Raw genomic sequence first — 23,340 nt, forward strand, 5'->3', positions numbered from 1 at the left:
AGCACAGAGGAACATCTGGAGAAATTTCTGAAACGCTGCTGTCGTTACTGCGCGGTCGGGAATCTTTCGGAGGGAAGGCCTCAAAATCCCCAGCCTTGCCTGCTGTTGGTGACCGAGAAGGAGGTTGAATCGTTCGGACAGAGATGGCGCTCAGTACTCGGTGTCGGACAACTGATCAGAGCTCGAAGTTTTCGGATGACTCAGAGTCGGATTGTGGCTGGCATGGCAGGGAGAGTTTTTCTTCCTTCTCCCGTCTGCGTGAGATGTGGGACATTTGAGAAACTTTGAATTTTACTGTGCTCACGGACTTCTTCATCAAGTTATGGTATGGTGCACTGTTGTAACTATATGTTATAATTATGTGGTTTTGTCAGTTTTTCAGTCTTGGTCTGTCCTGTGTTTTGTGATATCACACGGGAGGAAATATTGCATCATTTCTTAATGCATGCATTACTAAATGACAATAAAAGAGGACTGCGTGTCCTCATAATCATAAAAAACATCCGGACCCTGGCATCTGTGCCTCTTTCTTGTGTCCACAGAATTGCCTGCCTGACCCCCTAACTATAGAGTCCCCATCACTGCTGCCGTCCTCTTCCTTTCCCTACCCTTATGAGCCACAGGGACAGACTCTGTGCCAGAGGCACGGCCACTTTTGCTTCCCCCAGGTAGGCCATCCCTCCCACCCCCGAACAGTACTCAAACAGGAGTACTTATTGTTAAGGGGGACAGCCACAGGGATACTCCCTAGCATCTGACTCCTGCCCTTCCCTCTCCTGACTGTTACCCACTTATCTGTCTCCTGAGGACCCAGTCTGACTACCTGCCTGCTCTCTATCACCTCCTCACTCTCCCTGACCAGACGAAGGTCATCGAGCTGCATCTCCAGTTCCATAACGCAGTCCCTAAGAAGCTGCAGCTCAACGCACCCAGTGCAGATGTGACCATCCGGGAGGCTGGGAGTTTCCCGGACTTCCCACATCTGTCACTAAGCACAGAACACTGGCCTCACAGACATACTTTCTGTCTGTATGCTATACAGATAACCTACCTTGCCTCAACCCGTTATCGCTGAAGCCCTGTTGAGCCAAAGCCTTCCTACTCTGTCTCCCTCTACTCCATCACCCGCTCCTTTGACACCCACTATATAAAGCCGTCTCCTTTTAAACTCTTCTCGCTGTTCTCATTGGCTGAAGTCCACGCGCTTGTGCAGTCGTGCCCCAATCAAACTGCTGAAGAAATATGACACACCAAGTTATCACTGGTGCAGTAATTTGGCTTTAGAAGTCACATAATTAGTTAAATGGAGGCCTGCTTTTGGAGACCTGTGTACAGTCACGGTGTTTCAATTGATTGTAGTAAAAATACACCGGTATCTGGAAGGTCCAACTGCTGGTGAGTCAGTATCCTGGCAAAAACTACAACATGAAGACAAAAGAACACTCCAAGCAACTCTGCAAAAGGTTATTGAAAAGTACAAGTCAGGAGATGGATACAAGAAAATTTCCAAGTCACCGAATATCCCTTGGAGTACAGTTAAATCAATCATCAAGAACTGGGAAGAATATGGTACAGCTGTAAATCTGCCTAGAGCAGGCCGTCCTCAAAACCTGAGTGACTGTGTAAGAGGGGGACTAGTGAGGAGGGCCACCAAGAGACCTATGACCACTCTGGAGGAGTTACAAGCTTCAGTGGCTGAGATGGGAGAAAGGCAAAGAGAAAGCCACTGTTGAAAAAACCACACGCAAAATCTCAGCTAAAGTTTGACAAAAGAGACTCTGAAGTCAGCTGGAAGAAGGTCCTATGGTCCGATGAAACCAAAATTGTGCTTTTTGGCCATCAGACTAAATACTATCATCAAAAACACGCCATCCCTACCGTGAAGCATGGTGGTGGCTGTGTCATGCTGTGGGGATGCTTCACTGCAGCAAGCCCTGGAAGGCTTGTGAAAGTTGAGGGCAAAATGAATGCAGCAAAATACAGGTATCCCCTGCTTTTCGAGCGTTCGCTTTACAAAACCTCACTGTTATGAAAGACCTACATTAGTTCCCTGTTTTCACTAACAGAAGGTGTTTTCACTCTGTTACAAAAAAAGCAGCGCGCGATAAAAGGCAGTGCGCGCCCCAAGCAGCCGCTCTCCCCGGATTCGGAACGGCATTCTCGCCGGCATTGCTTAAACACGTGCCTGTGAGCAGCCGTTTGCAAGATGAGTTCTGAGGTATTGGAAAGGCCTAAAAGAGCTCGTAAGGGTGTTACACAGTGTAAAACTAGACATAATTAAGCGTTTCGATCGTGGTGAACGAAGCAAGGACAAAGTGAGTTTGGCTTGTGGAAGTTGACGAAGATGATGTTGAAGAGGTTTTGGCATTGCATGACCAAGAACTGATAGATGAAGAGCTGATGCAATTGGAAGAGGAAAGGATAACAATCGAAACCGAATGCAGTAGCGAACTGAACGTGAAGCAACTGCGTGAGATTTTCGCTGCAATGATAAAGTACGACTTTAATTTTGAAAGGGTACGTCGGTTTAGGGGATATTTGCAAGATAGTTTGAGTGCTTACAAACAACTGTATGATAGAAAAATGCGCGAGGCTCAGCAGTCAAGCAAGCCTTCCACATCAGCCACAGTAGACGACGAACCTCGACCTTCGACATCGAGGCAGGCAGTCATAGGAGAAGATGACCTGTGTACCCTCATGGAAACAGACGACGATGAGATGACACCCTAGTTTCCCACCACCCCAACCCCCAGGCCCTGGACAGATATCGATTCGCGAAGAATGCAGCGGTAGCCGGGAGGCACACAGCACATCTTTAAGAAAAAAGCCGAAATAAACATGCTAATTAATTAGGTGCCGCCCGACACGTAATTGTCAGCCCAGATCAGAGGCAATGCAATCGGAAAGCGGCACTGATCTGGGCCAACAATTACGTGCCGGGCGGCACCTAATTAATTAGCTTGTTTATTTCAGCTTTTTTTTTAAAAAGATATGCCGTGTGCCTCCCGGCTACCGCTGGACCCCTGCATGCTTCGCAGCAATGTATCAGTCGGCGGCCTGGAGGGTGGGGGCCACTGCACCGCCCCAACCTGTGACAACTCAGCCTAACACACCACCATCAGTGTGCTCGGTGCTGTTTTCCCAATTCCTGTAAGTGATACAACACTGTACATACATTATTTCTACTTTATATCGGCTGTGTATTTTTATGTGTTATTTGGTATGATTTGGCAGCTTCATAGCTTAAAGGTTACTGGAGAGCGTTTGCGCCGTGTTTCTGCCAAGAGCACTTGCGTGAGATTTTCTGCCGACGGCACTTGCATGAGATTTTCGCTCCGGAGAACAGTTCAGTAATGATTGTGGAAAAGTATTTCTACTTTATATAGGCTGTGTATTTATCATATTATTCCTGCTTTTACAAAATGTTACTGTTATTTTAGGTTTTATGTGTTATTTGGCATGATTTGGTAGGTTATTTTTGGGTCTGCGAACACCCACAAAATTTTCCCATATAAATAAATGGTAATTGCTTCTTCACTTTACGACATTCCGGCTTACGAACCGTTTCATAGGAACGCTCTACCTTCGGATGGCAGGGGAAACCTGCACAGAGAAAGCCTGATGCAGTCTGCAAGAGAACTGTGTCTTGGGAGGAGATGTGTTTTCCAGCAAGACAATGCCCATAAACATAAAGCCAATGGCTTGAAAACAACAAAGTTAATGTCCTGGAGTGGCCAAGTCAGAGTCCAGACCTCAATCCAATTGAGACTTTGTGGCTGGACTTGAAAGGGGCTGTTCACCATCCCCATGCAATCTGACAGAGACACATCCACACAGGACTCAAGGCTGTAATTGCTGTCAAAGATGCATCTACTAAATACTGAATTGAAGGGGGTGAATACTTATACAATCAATTATTATGTTTAATGAATGTAATAAATTTAGACCAATTTGTAGAGATTTGTTTTCACTTTGACAAGAGACTTTTCTGTTGATCAGTGTCAAAAAAAAGTCAAATTAGATCCACTGTAATTCAATGTTGTAAAACAACTAAACGCGAAAGCTTTCAAGGGGGAGTGAATACTTTTTATAGGCACTGTAAGACGGGAGAATTAGGCCATTCTGCCCATCCAGTCTGCTCCACCATTCCGTTATGGCTGATTTATTATCCCTCTCAATTCCATTCTTCTGCCTTCTTTGTGTAACCTTTGATGCCCTAATGACAAACCTATGAACCTCTGTTTCAAATATTTCCAATGACTTGGCTTCCACAGCCATCTTTGGCAATGAATTCCACAGATTCACCACTCTCTAGCTAAAGATATTCTTCATCTCTGTTGTAGATGGAGGTCTTCTATTCTGTGGCTGTGCCCCCTGGTCCTAGACTCCCCCACTACAGGAAACATCTCCCTAATGCACTATCTAGGCCATTCAATATTCAGGTTTCAATGAGGTGTCTCCCTCATTCTCCTAAACTCTAGTGAGTAGAGGCCCAGAGCCACCAAACAGACATGTTAACACTTTCATTCCTGGGATCATTCTTGTGAACCTCTGCTGGACTCTCTCCAATGCCCAACATAAGACCATAAGACATAGGAGCAGAATTAGGCCATCAGGCCCATCCAGTCTGCTCCGCCATTCAATCACGGCCGATCCTTTTTCTCTATCTCCTCCTCAACCCCAGTTCCCGGCCTTCTCCCCGTAACCTTTGATGCCATGTCCAATCAAGAACCTATCAACCTCTGCCTTAAATACACCCAATGACCTGGCCTCCACAGCTGCATGTTTCATTCCTGGACTCGTCCTTGAGAACCTCTTCTGGACCCTCTCCAATGCCAGCACATCTTTTCTAAGATAAGGGGCCCAAAACTGTTCACAATACTCAAGGTGAGGCCTCACCAGTGCCTTATAAAGCCTCAGCATCACACCCCTGCTCTTGTATTCTAGACCTCTTGAAATGAATGCTAACATTGCATTTGCCATCCTTACCACCAACTCTACCCGCAAGTTAACCTTCAGGGTGTTCTGCACAAGGACTCCCAAGACCCTCTGCATCTCAAATTCCTGGATTTTCTCCCCATTTAGAAAATAGACTGCACATTTATTTCTGCTACCAAAGTGCATGACCATGTATTTTCCAACATTGTATTTCATTTGCCACTTTCTTGCCCATTCTCCTAATCTGTCGAAGTCCTTCTGCATCCTACCTGTTTCTTCAACACTACCTGCCCCTCCACCAATCTTCATACCATCTGCAAACTTGGCAACAAAGCCATCTATTCCATCATCTAAATCATTTATATACAGCATAAGAAAAGCAGTCCCAACACCGACCCCTGTGGAACACCACTAGTCACTGGCAGCCAACCAGACAAGGATCCTTTTATTCCCAGTCGCTGCCTCCCACCAATCAGCCAACGCTCTAACCATGTTAGTAATTTTCCTGTAATACCATGGGCTCTTAACTTGATAAGCAGCCTCATGTGGCACCCGTCAAAGGCTTTCTGAAAGTCCAAATATACAACATCCACTGCATCCCTTTTACCTATCCTACTTGCAATCTTCTCAAATAATTCAAGCAAGTTCATCAGGCAGGATTTTCCCTTAAGGAAGCCATGCTGACTTTGTACTATCTTGTCCTGTGTCACCAAGTACTCCATCACCTCATCCTTAACAATTGACTCTAACATCTTCCCAACCACTAAGGTCAGGCTAACTGGTCTATAATTTCCTTTCTGCCGCCTTCCTCCTTTCTTAAAGAGTGGAGTGACATTTGCAATTTTCCAGTCTTCTGGCACCATGCCATAGTCCAATGATTTTTGAAAGATCATTTCTAATGTTACCACAATCTCTAACATTAACTCTTTCAGAACCCTAGGGTGCAGTTCATCTGGGTCTGGGTGACTTAGGCACCTTTAAGTCTTTCAGCTTTTTGAGCACCTTCTCTCTTGCAACAATAACTGCACCCACTTCTCTTCCTTCACACATAACAACATCAGGCATATTGCTGTCTTTCACAGTGAAGACTGACGCAAAATCCTCATTTAGTTCATCAGTCATCTACTTGTCCCCCATTATTATTTCTCCAGCCTTATTTTCTAGCAGTCATATATTCTTTCTCATTTCTCTTTTATTTTTAACGTACTTGGAAAAAAAACTTTTACTATCCACTATGATATCATTTGCTAGCTTGTTTTCATTTTTCTTCTAATTATTTTTTTTAGTTGTTCTCTGTAGGTTGTAGCGGTGTGCTACACACAGCACTAAAATAACCACACATAGTCAGTGAGTTAGAGTTGCGATGAAAGCCGTTTATTCAAACTTCGCGGCCTGCTTTAAAGCCTTCCTGTTCCCGCTCTCCCTGGGCAGGACTGCTGTGGGGAATGCATATTCCCAGACCCTTTCCGCACGCGGGATTATCCCACTGCTGGTGAACATGGCCTGGCGCCCTTTTTGGGGCCGGCCTCTCTGCCTGCGCGCGCTGTTGTGAGCCGGTTCGTGTGTGCCAGAAAGTGGGTCGCCTTTGTTTGGGAGGTCTGCCCCTGCGCCGCGCTGCCTGAGCCTGGACCAGCTGCGCCAAGTCCACATGGGCCGGTTTGAGTCGGTCCACCGTGAAAACCTCCTCTCTCCCCCCAATGTCCAGCACAAACGTGGACCCGTTGTTCCTGATCACCTTAAACGGCCCCTCGTAGGGCCGCTGTAGCGGTGCCCGGTGTCCGCCCCGTCGTACAAAAAGGAACTTACAGTTCTGCAGGTCTTTGGGTACGCAGGTCGGGCTCTGTCCGTGCTGTGAAGTGGGTATGGGGGCCAGGTTACCGAGCCTCTCCCGTAGTCTGTCCAGGACTGCTGTGGGTTCTTCCTCTTGTCCCCTTGGGGCTGGTATGAACTCTCCTGGGACGACCAGGGGTGCGCCGTACACCAACTCGGCCAACGAGGTGTGCAGATCTTCCTTGGACGCCGTGCGGATTCCGAGCAGGACCCAGGGAAGTTCGTCCACCCAGTTAGGCCCCTCCAGGCGGGTCATGAGAGCCGACTTCAGGTGATGGTGGACGCTACCCAGGTTGCGATCAGTGCTCGGGCGCAGGAATTGGCGGTGGTGTCGGTGAGCGGGACCGTCTCTGGCCATCTGGTGAACCGGTCTACGATAGTTAGGAGGTACCGCGCTCCTCGCGACACTGGCAGGGGCCCCACGATATCCACATGGATGTGGTCGAACCTCCAGAGGGTGGGTTCGAACCACTGCGGTGGAGCCTTGGTGTGCCGCTGCACCTTGGCCGTTTGGCACTGCATGCATGTTTTGGCCCATTCACTGACCTGCTTACGCAGTCCATGCCACACAAACCTGTTGGCGACCAGCCGGACAGTTGTCCTGATGGAGGGGTGCGCTAAGTTGTGAATGGATTCGAAAACCCGCCGGCGCCAGGCTGCTGGGACGAAGGGGCAGGGTTGGTCGGTAGCGACGTCATATAGTAGGGTCCTCTCACCTGGGCCTACGGGGAGGTCTTGGAGCTGCAAACCTGAGACTGCAGTCCTGTAACTGGGGATCTCATCGTCTGCCTGCTGTGCCTCTGCCAGCGCTGCATAGTCCACCCCCTGCGACAGAGCCTGTATGGTAGGTCTGGACAATGCGTCCGCCACGATGTTGTCCTTTCCCGAGACATGCTGGACGTCTGTCGTGTACTCGGAGATATAGGACAGATGTCGCTGCTGGCGGGACGACCAGGGATCGGACACCTTTGTGAACGTGAAGGTAAGCGGTTTGTGGTCTGTGAATGCGGTGAAGGGCCTACCTTCTAAGAAGTACCTGAAATGCCGGATTGCCAGGTATAGTACCAATAGCTCCTGGTCAAAAGCACTGTATTTGAGTTCGGGTGGTCGTAGGTGTTTGCTGAAGAATGCCAGGGGTTGCCAGCGACCCTCGATGAGTTGTTCCAGCACTCCACCGACTGCTGTGTTGGATGCGTCCACCGTGAGGGCAGTAGGAACGTCCGTTCTGGGGTGCACTAGCATCGCGGCGTTTGCCAAGGCTTCTTTGGTTTTAACGAAAGTGGTTGCGGCCTCTTTGTCCCAGGTAATGTCCTTGCCCTTACCCGACATCAGGGTGAACGGGGGCACATGGTTCGGGCTGCTGAGGGGAGGAAGCAGTGGTAAAAATTCACCATACCCACAAATTTCTGCAAGCCTTTGATTGTGTTGGGTCAGGGGAAGTGGCAGACCGCGTCTACCTTGGCGGGCAGCGGGGTTGCCCCATCTTTAGTAATCCTGTGGCCCAGGAAGTCGATGGTGTCGAGTCCGAACTGGCATTTGGCTGGGTTGATTGTAAGGCCGAATTTGCTCAGTCGGGCGTAGAGCTGGCGGAGGTGGGACAGATGCTCCTGCCGACTACTGCTGGCTATGAGGATGCCGTCCAAATAGATGAATGCAAAGTCCAGGTCACGTCCCACCGCGTCCATTAGCCGCTGGAAAGTCTGTGCGGCATTCTTTAGACCGAACGGCATTCGAAGGAATTCGAAAAGTCCGAACAGGGTGATGAGTGCTGTTTTGGGGATGTCGTCCAGATGTACAGGGATTTGATGGTATCCCCGGACGAGGTCTACCTTGGAAAAGATCCTTGCACCGTGTAGGTTTGCTGCGAAGTCTTGAATGTGCGGCACAGGGTAGCGGTCTGGTGTTGTAGCCTCGTTCAGTCTGCGGTAGTCACCGCATGGTCTCCAGCCCCCCGTTGCCTTGGGCACCATGTGCAGGGGGGAGGCCCATGGGCTGTCGGACCGTCGTATAATCCCCAATTCCTCCATCTTCTTGAACTCCTCTTTCGCCAGTCAGAACCTGTCCGGGGGAAGCCTTCGAGCATGGGCGTGGAGGAGTGGTCCCTGGGTCGGGATGTGGTGCTGTACTCAGTGTCTGGGTATGGCTGCCGTGAACTGCGGTGTCAGTACTGATGGGAAATCCGCCAGGACCCTGGTGAATTCATCGTCGGTCAGCGTGATGGAGTCCAGGTGTGGGGCTGGCAACTGTGCTTCACCCAGGGAGAACGTTTGAAAAGTCTTGGCGTGGACTAATCGCTTCCCTTGCAGGTCGACCAGCAGGTTGTGGGCTCGCAGAAAATCTGCCCCCAGCAGAGGTTGGGCCACGGCGGCCAGTGTGAAGTCCCACGTGAACTGGCTGGAGCTGAACTGTAGCCGGACTGTGCGGGTGCCGTAGGTTCGTATTGTGCTGCCATTAGCGGCCCTCAGCGTGGGTCCCGGTTCTCTGTTGCGGGTGTTGCAACTCGGAGGTAAGACGCTGATCTCCGCTCCGGTGTCGACCAAAGAACGGCGTCCCGACTGCTTGTCCCAGACGTACAGGAGGCTGTCCTGATGGCCAGCCGCTGTAATGATCAGAGGCAGCTGGGCCTTGGCGTTTCCCGGGAATTTGCAGGGTGGTCTGCAGCGGCGGGCCTCTGTGCCCCACCTCTGGTGGTAGAAACACCATTGTTCGTTGGGCTCCTCACTCCCATCGCTGGGTTTTGTAGGCTCTGCTGCCGGGCCTGGTCTGGTCTGTCATTGGGCACGTGGCTTGGTGATCTGTGCGACGGGTGCCCCTCTCTTTCCTGGCATTCCACAGCACATCTGCTCGGGCCGCCACCTCCCGGGGGTTGCTGAAATCTGCGTCGGACAGCAGCAGGCATATGTCCTCGGGCAGTTGCTCTAGGAACGCCTGCTCAAACATGAGGCAGGGTTTGTGTCCTTCAGTCAGGGCCAGCATTTCGTTCATTAATGCCAACGGCGGCCTGTCTCCCAAACCATCCAGGTGCATTAAGCGGTGTGCTCGTTTGCGCTGTGAGGGTCTTAAAGTCCTTATGAGCAGGGCTTTGACTGCTGTGTGTTTGTCGTTCTCTGGGGGCGACTGTATAAACTCAACTTGTGCAGCTGTCTCCTGGTCGAGGGAGCTCAGCACGTAGTAGTAGCGAGTGGACTCCGAGGTTATCTGCCAAATGTGGAATTGTGCTTCTGCCTATTCAAACCACAGACGGGGTCGCAGCGGCCAAAAGTTTGGCAGTTTTAACAAAACTGCGTGAACAGATGCGGCGTCGGTCATCTCTGGTCCAAATATTGAATGGGTCATTGGGGTCACCAATTGCAGCGGTGTGCTACACACAGCGCTAAAATAACCACACGGAGTCGGTGAGTTAGAGTTGCGATGAAAGTGGTTTATTCAAACTTCACGGCCTGCTTTAAAGCCTTCCATTTCTCGCCCACCTTGGGCGGGACAGCTGTGGGGAATGCATATTCCCAGACCCTTTCCGCGCACGGGATTTTCCCCCTGCTGGTGAAGATGGCCTGGCGCCCTTTTTGGGGCCGGCCCTCTGCCTGCGCGCGCTGTTGTGAGCCGGTTCGTGTGTGCTAGAAAGTGGGTTGCCACAAGGTTTTTAAAAACTTCCCAATCATCTATCTTCCCACTAATTTTTGCTTTGTTGTATGCCCTTTCTTTTGCTTTTACAATAGCTTTGACTTCCCTTGTCAGCCAAGGTTGTACTATTTTACCATTTGAGTATTTCTTCATTTTTGGAATACACATGTCCTGCACCTTCCTCATTTTTCCCGGAAATGCACACCATTGCTGCTCTGCTGACATCCCTGCCAGCAGCTCCTTCCAATTTACTTTGGCCAACTCCTCCCTCATAGCACTGTAATTTCCCTTACTCCACTGAAATATTGCTATATCAGACTTTACTTTCTCCCTATCAAATTTCAAGCTGAACACAATCCTACTGTGATCACTGGTTCCTAAGGGTCCTTTTACCTTAAGCCCCCTAATTACTTCCAGGTCATTACAATACACCCAATCCAGTATAGCTGATCCCCTAGTAGGCTCAATGACAAACAGCTCTAAAACGTTATTTCTGCGTATACTGATTTATACTTCTGCGTAGTAGCTTACACAAGTGGCCTACGCCATTGTGAGCATTTATACTTGTGTGTTGGTGTGTCTGCATCGCTCTGCAATTCACCGCCAAAACACTAGTTGTCGGTGGGGTTTCTTTGCCACTGTGTTGAGTTTCATCATGTTGAAACTCAACACGAAGAAACTCAAACTTCAAACAATGGTGACTGAAACTGAAGGAGGGTGAATTTTCTGTGCTTGTCCGGCCACTGAAAAACATGGACGAGGAAATGCATTTCAAATATTTTCAGATGTCGGCAGGTAGATTTGACGATTCGGGTCATCGTCTCCAACCATTTATTTTGCAACAGTGTACACACAGTGACTGTCAATCACCATTGGAGTTTTAGCGTCAGGTGGAAGTCAACAGGCTGTAGCAGCTAGCTACAAACTGGCGTCAAGCACAGGGTCCTCCATAATTTCGGAGGTCTGTAAAGCTTTACGGAAAGCATTGCAGTCAAAGTTCCTCCCCTGCCCTTCAGTCGCCCAATGGGAAGCTATTGCAGCGTTGGAGGAAATGCGATGCTACCAAGCGGACCAATCACAGTTGTTGCGGTCTGCGTTGCCGCGAAGTTACATTTTTGGGGAGGAGCGCATCAGGCTACGGAGTAGGGTACGTGGCTACACTGTACCTACGGCGTCGATTTGATGCAGAAGCATAAATTGGCCTTAAGGCATTCAGCAAACTCTCTCTTGAGATCCATTACCAACCTGATTTTCCCAATCAAGCTGCATGTTAAAATCTCCCCATTGCCCCTTTGACACACCTTTTCTATTTCCTGTTGTAACCTGTGGTCCACCTCCTAGTTAGTGTTGGGAGGCCTGTATATAACTGTCATCAACGTCCTTTTACCCTTGCAGTTTCTTAACTCAACCCACAAGGATTCAACATCTTCTGATCCTATGTCATATCTTTCTACTGCCATTTTTGTTACCAGTAGAGCCATACCACCCCCTCTGCCTACCTCCCTATCCCTCCGATACAATGTGTAACCTTGGACATTCAGCTCCCAACTACAACCGTCCTTCAGCCACGATTCAGTGATGGCCACAACATCATACCTGGCAATCTATAATATTGCAACAAGATCATCCACCTTATTTCTTATACTACACGCATTTAGATACAACACCTTGAATACTGTATTTGCTGTCCTTTCTGACTCTGCATCCTTAATGATTTGATACTCAGCCTATTGGCTGCATCTAAGTCCCATCACCTGCCTGCCCCTCTTGACAATCTGACTGCACACTATCTTTACCCTTTTACCATCCATCCTTTCCTGAGTTCCTTCACTCCAGTTTCCACCCCCCTGCCAAGTTAGTTTAAACCCTCCTCAACAGCTCTAACAAAGCTGCCCTCGAGAATATTGGTCCCACTTGGGTTCAAGTGAAACCCGTCACTTTTGAACAGGTCATATCTCCCCCAGAAGAGATCTTAATTATCCAAGAACCTGAAACCCTGCCCCCTGCACCAGCTTCTCAGCCACGCATTTATCTGCCAAATCATCCTGTTTCTACCCTCACTGGTGCATGGCACAGGCAGCAATCCAGAAATTACTACCGGTTGGTTCTGCTTCTCAGCGTTCTACACAGCTCTCTAAATGCTCTTTTCAAGACCTCATCGCTTTTCCTTCCCATGTCATTGGTACCAATATATACCAAGACATCTGGCTGCTCCCCCTCCTTCTCCAATATGTTGTGGACACGATCCGAGTCATCCCTGACCCTGACACTTGGGAGACAACATACTATCTGGGTGTCCCGTTCACGTCCACAGACTCTCCTGTCTGTTCCCCTCACTATCGAGTCCCCTATCACTACCACTCCTTTCTTCTCTCTCTTTCCCTACTGTAGCACAGACCCATGCTTGGTGCCTGTAACCCAGTCCCCGTGGCATTCTCCTGGAAGGTCATCTCCCACAAAAGTATCCAAAGTGGATACTTGTTTTTGTGGGGAATGGCCACAGGGGTGCTCTGTTCTAACTGCCTATTTCCATTTCTCCTGCCAGTCACCCAGCTACTCGCCTCCTGCAACTTCGGGGTGACTACTTCCCTGTAACTTTGATCAATTATATCCTCATTCTCCCGTACAAGCCGAAGATCATCCAGTCGCTGCTCCAGATCCCTCACATGGTCTTCAAGGAGCTGCAGCCAGATGCACTTCACGCAGATGTAGCTCCCCGGGAGACCCTGGTTCTCCTAGTTCTCCAACATCCAGCACGAAGAGCACACCACAGCCATTTAAATGGTTCATTAAGCGAGGGAAAATTAAAAAAAAAAACAAAAAGGAACTTTAACAGACGCTTTACAATGAGCCGACACCTCCTCCGAGCTGAAGCCTCTTCTGAGTCAAAGCCGGTCGCTTCTACTCTTGCCACTGGCCTACTCCTGACAATGGCTGCTCTGCTTATCCCTTCTACACTTTTATTTAGTTCGTAGAGCTCTGTTGACGCCGCTGATAGGCCACGTATAATGGACAAACGCTCTCGAAGTGATCCATCACAGGCAAAGCCCTCACCACCGTTGAGCACACCTACAAGGAGCATTGTAGCAGGAAAGCAGCATCCATCATCAAGGACCCCATCATCCAGACTGTACTCTCTTCTCGCTGCTGCCATTAGGAAGGAGGCACAGGAGCCCCAGGACCCACACCACCGGGTTCAAGAACAGTTATTACCCCTCAACTGTCAGGAAGGAGGTACAGGAGCCTCAGGACCCACACCACCAGGTTCAGGAACAGCTATTACCCCTCAACCATCAGGAAGGAGGTACAGGAGCCTCAGGACCCACACCACCAGGTTCAGGAACAGTTATTACCCCTCAACCATCAGGAAGGAGGTACAGGAGCCTCAGGACCCACACCACCAGATTTAGGAACAGTTATTACCCCTCAACCATCAGGAAGGAGGTACAGGAGCCTCAGGACCCACACCACCAGGTTCAGGAACAGCTATTACCCCTCAACCATCAGGAAGGAGGTACAGGAGCCTCAGGACCCACACCACCAGGTTCAGGAACAGTTATTACCCCTCAACCATCAGGAAGGAGGTACAGGAGCCTCAGGACCCACACCACCAGATTTAGGAACAGTTATTACCCCTCAACCATCAGGAAGGAGGTACAGGAGCCTCAGGACCCACACCACCAGGTTTCGGAACAGTTATTACCCCTCAACCATCAGGAAGGAAGTACAGGAGCCTCAGGACCCACACCACCAGGTTCAGGAACAGTTATTACCCCTCAACCATCAGGAAGGAGGTCCAGGAGCCTCAGGACTCACACCACCAGGTTCAGGAACAGTTATTACCCCTCAACCATCAGGAAGGAGGTACAGGAGCCTCAGGACCCACACCACCAGGTTTAGGAACAGTTATTACCCCTCAACCATCAGGAAGGAAGTACAGGAGCCTCAGGACCCACACCACCAGGTTCAGGAACAGTTATTACCCCTCAACCATCAGGAAGGAGGTCCAGGAGCCTCAGGACCCACACCACCAGGTTCAGGAACAGCTATTACCCCTCAACCATCAGGAAGGAGGTACAGGAGCCTCAGGACCCACACCACCAGGTTCAGGAACAGTTATTACCCTCTCAACCATCAGGCTCCTGAACCAGTGTGGGTAACTTCACTCACCTCAACACTGAACTCACCCTACAGACTCATTTTCAAGGTCTCTGCAACATGTCCTCAGTATTATTTACTTATTATTTGTTTTCTTTGTATTTGCACATTGTGTTTTAGTCAGTCTTTGCTTGTGTGCTTTTTTATTGGTTCTGTTGCATTTCTTTGTTTTACTGTGAATGCCTGCAAGGAACTTGAATCTCAGGGTGTATATGATGATATATTCATACTTAAATAAAAAAAATTTTCTTTGACTTTGAATTATAAGGCAATATTTTCCCTCGGAGAATGGTGAATCTCCAAAATTCTCAGTTCTTGAGAGTTGTGAAGAACTATTTGCACAGGGAAGGTTCAGAAGATTTACCAGCCACTTTCCAGGATGCACTGCTCCTTGATACAAACATGGGTGTAATCATGTATTGCTTCTGTGGTAAGGAAGGGAAATATAATGTTCATTCATTTCAAGAGAATATAAAAGTAGGATGTAATGCTGAGGCTTTTTAGGGCACTGGTCAGACTGCACTTGGAGTATCGTGAGCAGTTTTGGGGCTCTGATCTGAGGAAGGATATGCTGGTATTGGACAGAGTCCAAAGAGGTTCACGAGAATTATCCTAGGAATGAAAGGGTTAACATACAAGGAGCACTTAATCACTCTGGGCCTATACGCACTGGGGTTTAGAAGAATGGGGGGGGGGGAAATCACATTGAAGCTTAGGAGAGACGATGACGCCTAACGGCAACCCCTTTGCTTGCATCTTCAGAAACAGCTCTATTCCTATCCTTAATATCTCTGTTTTTCCCTTTCAAGGTTCTTTTGAAGACCCTGACCTGGAGTTACACGATGACTTCGGTTCTTTGCGGGAATGGGACCTGCCCTCGGGGGTTTCACGGTTGGCCATTATTCGATATGCCAAGGATGTGGCCTAGGAGATTAGCTCGCCTTCGGAGTTCCGGGATTTCGTGGCTCTAGAGACGGGCAGAACGAAGGTTGGTGACTATGCAGGAATCCTGTGTGTCATGGGAGATGGAAGATCGTAAGCAGCGAGTTGGCTGCTGGCTGTGTGCCCAGAGACCCGAGTTCTTTGGGCACAGAGCTCGTAAAAAGCGATGCAACAGACGTTTAACATCGTAAATCAGCGAATTGTTTGTTATGGCTCCCCACTCACTGTGAAACGGGGACACCTCTTTTTCCCTTGTTAGGGAGAGAGAGAGCCTGCGGTATGTCGAATACCAGGTGAATGAGTAGTCTTTGGGGTACTGCAAGTCTGTGTGTTTGCTGATGCTTTGCTGCATGCTTGAGTGCTTGGTGGCGGGTGCTGATGTCTTTTTTTGCTGGTGGGGGAGAGGGATTGTTGCTTTGCTGCTGCTTACGCGTGGGGGGGGAGCTGAGGTTCAGCATTTAACTGTTATTCATTCTTTGGGGGCACTCATCAGTCTTCATGGATGGTTGCGAAGAAAAAGTATTTCAGGATGTATATTGTATACATTTCTTGACATTAAATGTACCTTTGAAACCTTTGAAATATTAAAAGACAAGATAGAGTGGATGTGGAGAGGATGTTTCGCATAGTAGAGGAGTATAGGACCAGAGGGCACAGCTCAGAATACAAGGATGCCCCTTTAGAACAGAGATGGATGAATTTCTTAGCCACTGGGTAGTGAATCTGCAGAATTCATTGCCATAGATGGCCGTGGAGGCCAAATCATCAGATATGTTCAAAGAAGAGATGAAGAGATTCTTGATTAGTAAGGGCGTGAAAGGTTACGGAGACAAAGGTTATGGGATTGAAGGGGATAATCAGTCAGCCATGATGGAATGGCGGAGCAGACTTGATGAGCCAAATGGTCTAATTCTGCTCCTATGTCTATTGGTCAAAGTGCTCCCCTTCCCAATGACAATGTCTCCAACACAGATGAGTGCAGGACTGAGAGATGACGACACATTTGGGAAGCGTGCTAGGAAAGGGTTAATATGATTACTTTTAAATCTGTTGACATTGTTTTGCCACTGATTTCTCTTTGCAGTGACTGCTAATGACAGATTTTAGCTGCACTTTCAGAAAGCATGAGTTAACCTCAGTCACTGAACCGATGAATCACTGATGGATCTGAAGGAATGTTTGCATTGAGGGTTCAAAGGTTTATTTTATTGTCAAAGTATGAATGTACAAGTCTGTTATCTGAATTCCCCCGATAGCTATGAAATACAGGAAAAAACCACAATCACAATAATAGACAAACGCAATCTGCCTAAACCAGTAACACACGAACAATTGTACTTTTCATATCTTTATTGAGCACATTGTTTAATCACTCACAGTCCAGGCTGGAAAAGTATGTGAACCCTTGTATTTAATAACTGGTAGTACCTCCTTTAGTAGTAAAAACCTCCCAAACGTTTCCTGTAGCTGCTGATCAGACTTGCACAATGGCGAGGAGGAATTTCAGACAGTTCCTCTATACAAAACTGTCTCAGTTCATCAATATTTCAGGGATACTTTGTATGAACAGCCCTCTTTAGGTCACGCCACAGCATCGCAATTGGGTTAAGGTCTGGGCTGTCAATTGGCCATTCCAAAGCATGAATTTTCTTTTTAAACCATTCTGTTGCTGATTTACTCTTGTGTTTCGGATCATTGTCTTGTTACGTCATTCAATGCATCCCTACATTTCTTCTTCTAAGGCCCCCTGAAAGTTGTTTTGATCGAGGCATGGTGCACATAAACAGATCTTTCTTGAGAAGAGCAGGCACTGCAGGGCACCTCCACAACCCACACCTCCAATCTCATCTCATTGATTGGAACACCTGACTCCGAGTAGCTTTGTAAAAGGCATTACCCCAGGGGTTCACATACTTTTTGAACCTGGACTGTGATTGTTTAAATGGTGTACTCAGTATTGAGAAGTACAATTGTTTGTGTGATATTAGTTTAGGCAGATTGTGTTTGTCTATTATCGTGACTTAAATGAAGATCAGACTACATTTTATGAGTTATCAGTGCAAAAAACCAGGTAATTGCAAAGGGTTCACAAACTTTTTCTTGCAACTGTACGATCCTGAGATTCATTTCTTTGTGGGCATACTCAATAAATCCACAAAATCACTGAAAGACCGCACTGACTTGGGCGTTCAACCAGTGTACAGAAGACAAACTACGCAAATACAAAAACAAATAATAATAAATAAATAAGCAATAAATATCGAGAACATGAGGTGAAGAGTCCTTGTGAGTCCATAAGTTGTGGAAACATTTCAATGGAGGGGGGAGTGAAATTGAGTGTAATTATCTCCTTCCGGTCAGTATCTATGGAAATGAATAAACAGTCGATGACTTGGGCTGTGACCCTTCATCTGGGCTCATCAGAAAGAAGCAAGAAGGACAAGAAGAGGAAGTGAAATGGCCTCAGCAAGCAGGGTTTAAAGAAATTCCTGGAACCTTTTCTAAATACATTAGAAGCAAAAGGGTTGCTGGTTGGCCTCCTCACAGTAGTCTGAATCAGAAACAAGTCAGAATAATTTACCAAACTGACTTGCATGAAGTTCTCACCTAAAATATTCAAGATGGTCATGCACCAGATGCAAAATTGAGTCCAATTCTAATTCTACAACCAAGATGATATCGTATTTGCAACTCCCCTGAGGAGGAGGACCTGGTAACAAAGGTTGTTGCACATGCTGGAATCTGGTAAGCACAGAAGATGAGAGTGGGAACAAGTTAAGTAGAGGTGAAAGGCAAGCGTACCAGATGTGGAAGAGGATATGGTGGGTGAGGGTGGATGAACCGGAGGGGGAGAGAGTGGGGGAAGTAAAGAGATAGGGAAGAAAACTGGAGGAATGAGAACAGATGGGAACGGAAAGGGAAAAAGAAAAAACAGTCTGAAGAGGTTATTGTAAATTCAATGTTCAAAGAAAAGGTTGAAGGTGGATACAGGAAGAAAAGTGTCCAAGGTAAAAGATCTAGGAATAACAAAAAACACAAAATGCTGGAAGAACTCAGCCAATCAGCAGCATTTATGTTGGGGATTAGCAATAGACATTTTGGATCGCGGCCCAAAATGTAAACCATAAGACATAGGAGCAGAATAAGGTATTTCAGCCCATCAAGTCTGTTCCGCCATCTAATCATGGCTAATCCACATCTTTCCCCTCCTCAGCCCCACTCCCCAGTCTTCTCCCCGTAATCTTTGATGCTGTGTCCAATCAAGAACCTATCAATTGCTGTCTTAGATACACCTAACGACCTGGCCTCCACAGCTGCATGTGACAACAAATTCCACAAATTCACCACCCTTTGGCTAAAGAAATTTCTCCAAATCTATTTTAAATGAACGTCCCTCTATCCTGAGGCTGTGCCCTCTTGTCCTAGACTCCCCCACCATGGAAACATTCTTTCCACATCTACTGTCTAGGCCTTTCAACATTCGAAAGGTTTCAAAGAGATCACCCCTCGTCCTTCTAAATTTAAGTACAGACCCAGAACTATCAAATGTTCTTCATATGATAACCGTTTCATTCAGGAATCATCCTTGTGAACCTCCTCTGAGCTCTCTCCAATGCCAGTACATCTTTTCTTAGATGAAGAGCTGAAAACTGTTCACGATACTCAGGTGAGGCCTCACCAGTGCCTTATAAAGCCTCAGCATCACAACCCTGCTCTTGTATTCTAGACCTCTTGAAATGAATGCTAACATTGCCTTTGCCTTCCTCACCACCGACTCTACCCAGCAAGTTAACCTTTAGGGTGTTCTGCACAAGGACTCCCAAGTCCCTCTGTATCTCAGATTCCTGGATTTTCTCCCCATTTAGCAAATAGTCCACACATTTATTTCTACTACCAAAGTGCTTGGAAGTAGGTACAGAGGAGATGTCAGGGGTAAGTTCTTTTACGCAGAGAGTGGTGAGTGCGTGTAATGGGCTGCCGGCGATGGTGACGGAGGCGGAAACGACAGGGTCTTTTAGGAGACTCCTGGATGGCTACGTGGAGCTTAGAAAAATAGAGGGCTATGGGTAAAGCCTAGGACAGGGGTAGGTGACCTGCGGCCCACGGGCCAGATCCAGCCCGCGAAGGTATTTTGATCAGCCTGTGAGCAAATATTGGGATACTATGCTTATCCGGCCCGTAAGCGATTTTTCCTTATTCTGAGTGTTTCACGTGACCACACTGATGGACATGCATGGCATCTTGTTACACTGGCCCCAGGTCCCATTTTGTTCCAAACCACACACTGGTATATACGAATGACGGGAAGGCAGACTACCTTATTAATCTGTATTAGATACTCTCCGTGCACGCGCAGGTTTTCAGATGGGGTCGTTCACATTTGTAAACAGAAACAGCATCACTGTGTTTTAACAGGATTCCAAGCTAAATATCCAGATACTTACATGTGATACAATACTTGTTGAATAACTCGCGTTTCAAAATAAAATCGAAGAAAAAAATCCCAATTAACATAGGAAGGTAGACACTGAGTGCCAAAATTTCCAAGACACTTGGACACTAGATTACTTCTTTATCGAGCAAGCTGGGAAACCAGTTTGTCTCATTTGCCTAGAAAATGTTGCTGTGAAGAAGGTGGCAAATATCAGGCGATATTACAAGACCCACCATAGTGGAATTTTGGTCCAAGAATTGAGAAAAGAGTTCTCATCTCGTTTTGCTGATTTTCGCTTGCATGCAAATGAGTTCAAGCTGTTTGCTACTCCATTTGATGTGGAAGTGGACACGGCATCAGAAATTTTTCAAATGGAATTGATTGAGATGCAGTGTGACGACATATTGAGATCAAAATTTCATTCTGAAGATGTGTCAGTGCTTGACTTCTATAGAAAATATATTCATCCAAGTGGGAAGTATCCTAACTTAGTGGACCATGCAAAAAAAGATAGCATCATTGTTTGGCAGCACTTATCTGTGTGAGCAATTATTTTCAAAAAATGAAGCACACCAAGAACCATTTGAGAACAAGATTGACTGATGCCCATCTGGATAATGTCTTGCTCTTGGCATCAACAAGTCTGACACCCAATATTGAGAAGCTTTCAAGCAACAACCAGCCTCAAGTTTCACATTGATATATCGATCGTTTGCATTAAAATTTTCTCTTTTATTATACTTAATTTACCAACATTCAATGCATCATGTTCATACATTTTATGTTTAAAGATTCTTTGTGTCCTTGTAATAGATTCAAAAGATGCCTTGATTGAAATAAATTGCAACTAAACTGAGTTCTTTGATTACTAATTGGCATCCTTGGTTAAGCTCAAATGATTTTCCAGCATGCGTTATTCACTAATTCGAGGCAAGACATAACTAGATGTACCTAAATGGATAATCCCCATATTTCAAGTTTATTATGGCATTTATCTGGCCCACCATCCACTTATTGATACGCGATCCGGCCCACAGAGGCAAAAAGGTTGCCGACCCCTGGCCTAGGTAGTTCTAAGGTAGGGACATGTTCGGCACAGCTTTGTGGGCCGAAGGGCCTGTATTGTGCTATATGTTTTCTATATTTCTAAAGTACATGACTATGCATTTTCCAACATTGTATTTCATTTGCCACTTTCTTGCCCATTCTCCTAATCCAAGTCCTTCTGCAGCCTACCTGTTTCCTCAATACTTCTTGCCCCTCCACCAATCTTCATATCATCTGCAAACTTGGCAACAAAGCCATCTATTCCATCATCTAAATCATTGATATACAGGATAAAAAGAAGCCGTCCCAACACCGATCCCTGCAGGACACCACTAGTCACTGGCAGTCAACCAGTAAAGGATCCTTTTATTCCCACTCGCTGCCTCCTACCAATCAGCCAACGCTCTAACCATACCAGTAACTTTCCTGTAATACCATGGGCTCTTAAATTGTTAAGCAAATTATCCCTCTACATAGATGCCACCTGACCTGCCGAGTTCCTCCAGTTCCTCTCAATCTCCAGCATCTGCGGAATCTCATGTGTTTCGGTATATAGTAAGCCACTATTTTGTCAATGAGAGTTGTGATCAGGAACTGGAATAGTGTGTGTTCAGGAGCAAATTTCGTTTAGTTGAGATGAACAGGAGCAAGTAAAATTATGTTACCTGCATGGTTTGCCCCTGCAGATGAAGCCGATCCTTACAGGACAGTTCATAGAAATCGTAGAACTCCATGAAAGATTTCTCCATCACGCTTCTGAGTGAACAGAAAACAATCACCATTTAGGTTATGTCACATTTGTAGTATTTCTAAACAGAACAGAATTGAATATATCTTACAGCTGAATTAGGCACAACGTACTGTAAATGTTGATCATCGCCACTGAGCTGCTGCCAAAGGAAGCTTGTAGTCGCCTAATATAATTGTTCCGGTTAGTGCCAGCTAGGCCCAGTTATAAAGTCATAGTATTACAGCATAGAGACACATCCATCAGCCCAATCCATCTACGGCCACCAAGATGCCTGTCTCACTAATCCAATTTACATGCATTTGACACATTGCTCTGAATACTTCCTATCATGCATCTTCCCTATTGGAGTGTATGGGGTGTCCAGGGAGGGGTAGCACCTCTGGTGAAGGGGCTTGTCATGTCCATTATGGGGCAGCTCACTCACCTTTGGTCCCCACCGGACACTCTGCTCTCACCTGTGGCTCCAAGGAGCTGTTTGTACGTGACAGCAGCCACACCCCAGCACACCGCTTCAACAGGTGGGCTAAACCAGGTGAGGGTAGCCAGCGGGCCTCACACCCCAGTGAGACAGGGACATGCCTGTCCTAGCATGTGAAGTCAGCTCTGGCGGACTGGGTAGATGAGATCTACAGTGAGATCCAACGGCCAGGAAGGTGGCACTGTAACGCTCCGTGGAGAGCAAAGGACATGACAAGGCACTGACAACATCATGGTCATCCACTGCAACCAAAGAAGACCCCAAGTTGTGATGCTTGTTTGTACCACTAGACCTGGACTTCTGAGGGAGTGGAACTGCCCCAGTGCAACGGTTTTTCCACTTTAAAAACTCTCCCACACAGGGATACATGTACAACCACCATCCGCCACCTTCCCAATTGCCTTAAGTACTGTGCTTGTACCTGGGACTACCTCTGATGGGCAAGGATGAGTTGGGCTGAAGGCCCAGTTTCTGTACGGTATTACTTTAGACCAGGGGTTCCCAACCTGGAGTCCACAGAACCCTCAGTTAATGGAGGTGCCCCATGGCATAAAAAAGGCTGGGAACCCCTGCTGTAGACCCTATAACCATCTGAGGCAGGTCCAAGGTACAATCACAACACTTAAAAGGCAATTGGGAAGGTACATGGAAAGGACAGGTGGCAGGTTAAAGATATGTCTCTACCAAAGGAGGTGTGAGGTGCTCCTTCCTTCCGCTAGCCTGCAGGTCACCCTTAGGCAAGGTGTAGCACCAGCTTAGCCCCCGATCAGGGTCACGTGAAGGCATGGGAGCAGGTGGTGGATGGTTGAACGAGCAGCCGGTGCACATCACAAGTCCTGGTTACACGACCACTGACACCAAGCAATCTCTGAATAGTATTGATAATGGCTGGGGTCACCCGCCTTGTAAAGACACTGCCCGGAAGGTGGCAATGGCAAACCACTTCTGTAGAAAAACTTGACATGAACAATCATGGTCATGCAAAGACCATGATCGCCAACATCATACGACACGGCGCATAACAATCAAACATGGAAAGGAAACATTCAGGAGATCGTGGGTCAAATGCATGTAAATTGGATTGATGATGCCACAAACAGGCATCTTGGTGGCCATGGATGGATTGGATTGATGGGCGTG

At 47.4% G+C, this 23,340-nt stretch overlaps 1 protein-coding gene across 2 annotated transcripts in view; it reads right to left on the reverse strand.

Annotated features, from left to right (window-relative positions):
* ube2z (ubiquitin-conjugating enzyme E2Z) overlaps positions 1-23,340 on the reverse strand; it is a 78,687-nt gene that overhangs the window by 11,495 nt on the left and 43,852 nt on the right. For both annotated transcript variants that reach the window (XM_072248937.1, XM_072248938.1), the window contains one exon: positions 21,637-21,727. In XM_072248937.1, the coding sequence (XP_072105038.1) occupies positions 21,637-21,727 (91 nt within the window). The remainder of the gene's footprint in view (positions 1-21,636; positions 21,728-23,340) is intronic.

The sequence above is a fragment of the Mobula birostris genome, chromosome X, assembly GCF_030028105.1.
Source record: "Mobula birostris isolate sMobBir1 chromosome X, sMobBir1.hap1, whole genome shotgun sequence".
NCBI lineage: Eukaryota > Metazoa > Chordata > Chondrichthyes > Myliobatiformes > Myliobatidae > Mobula > Mobula birostris.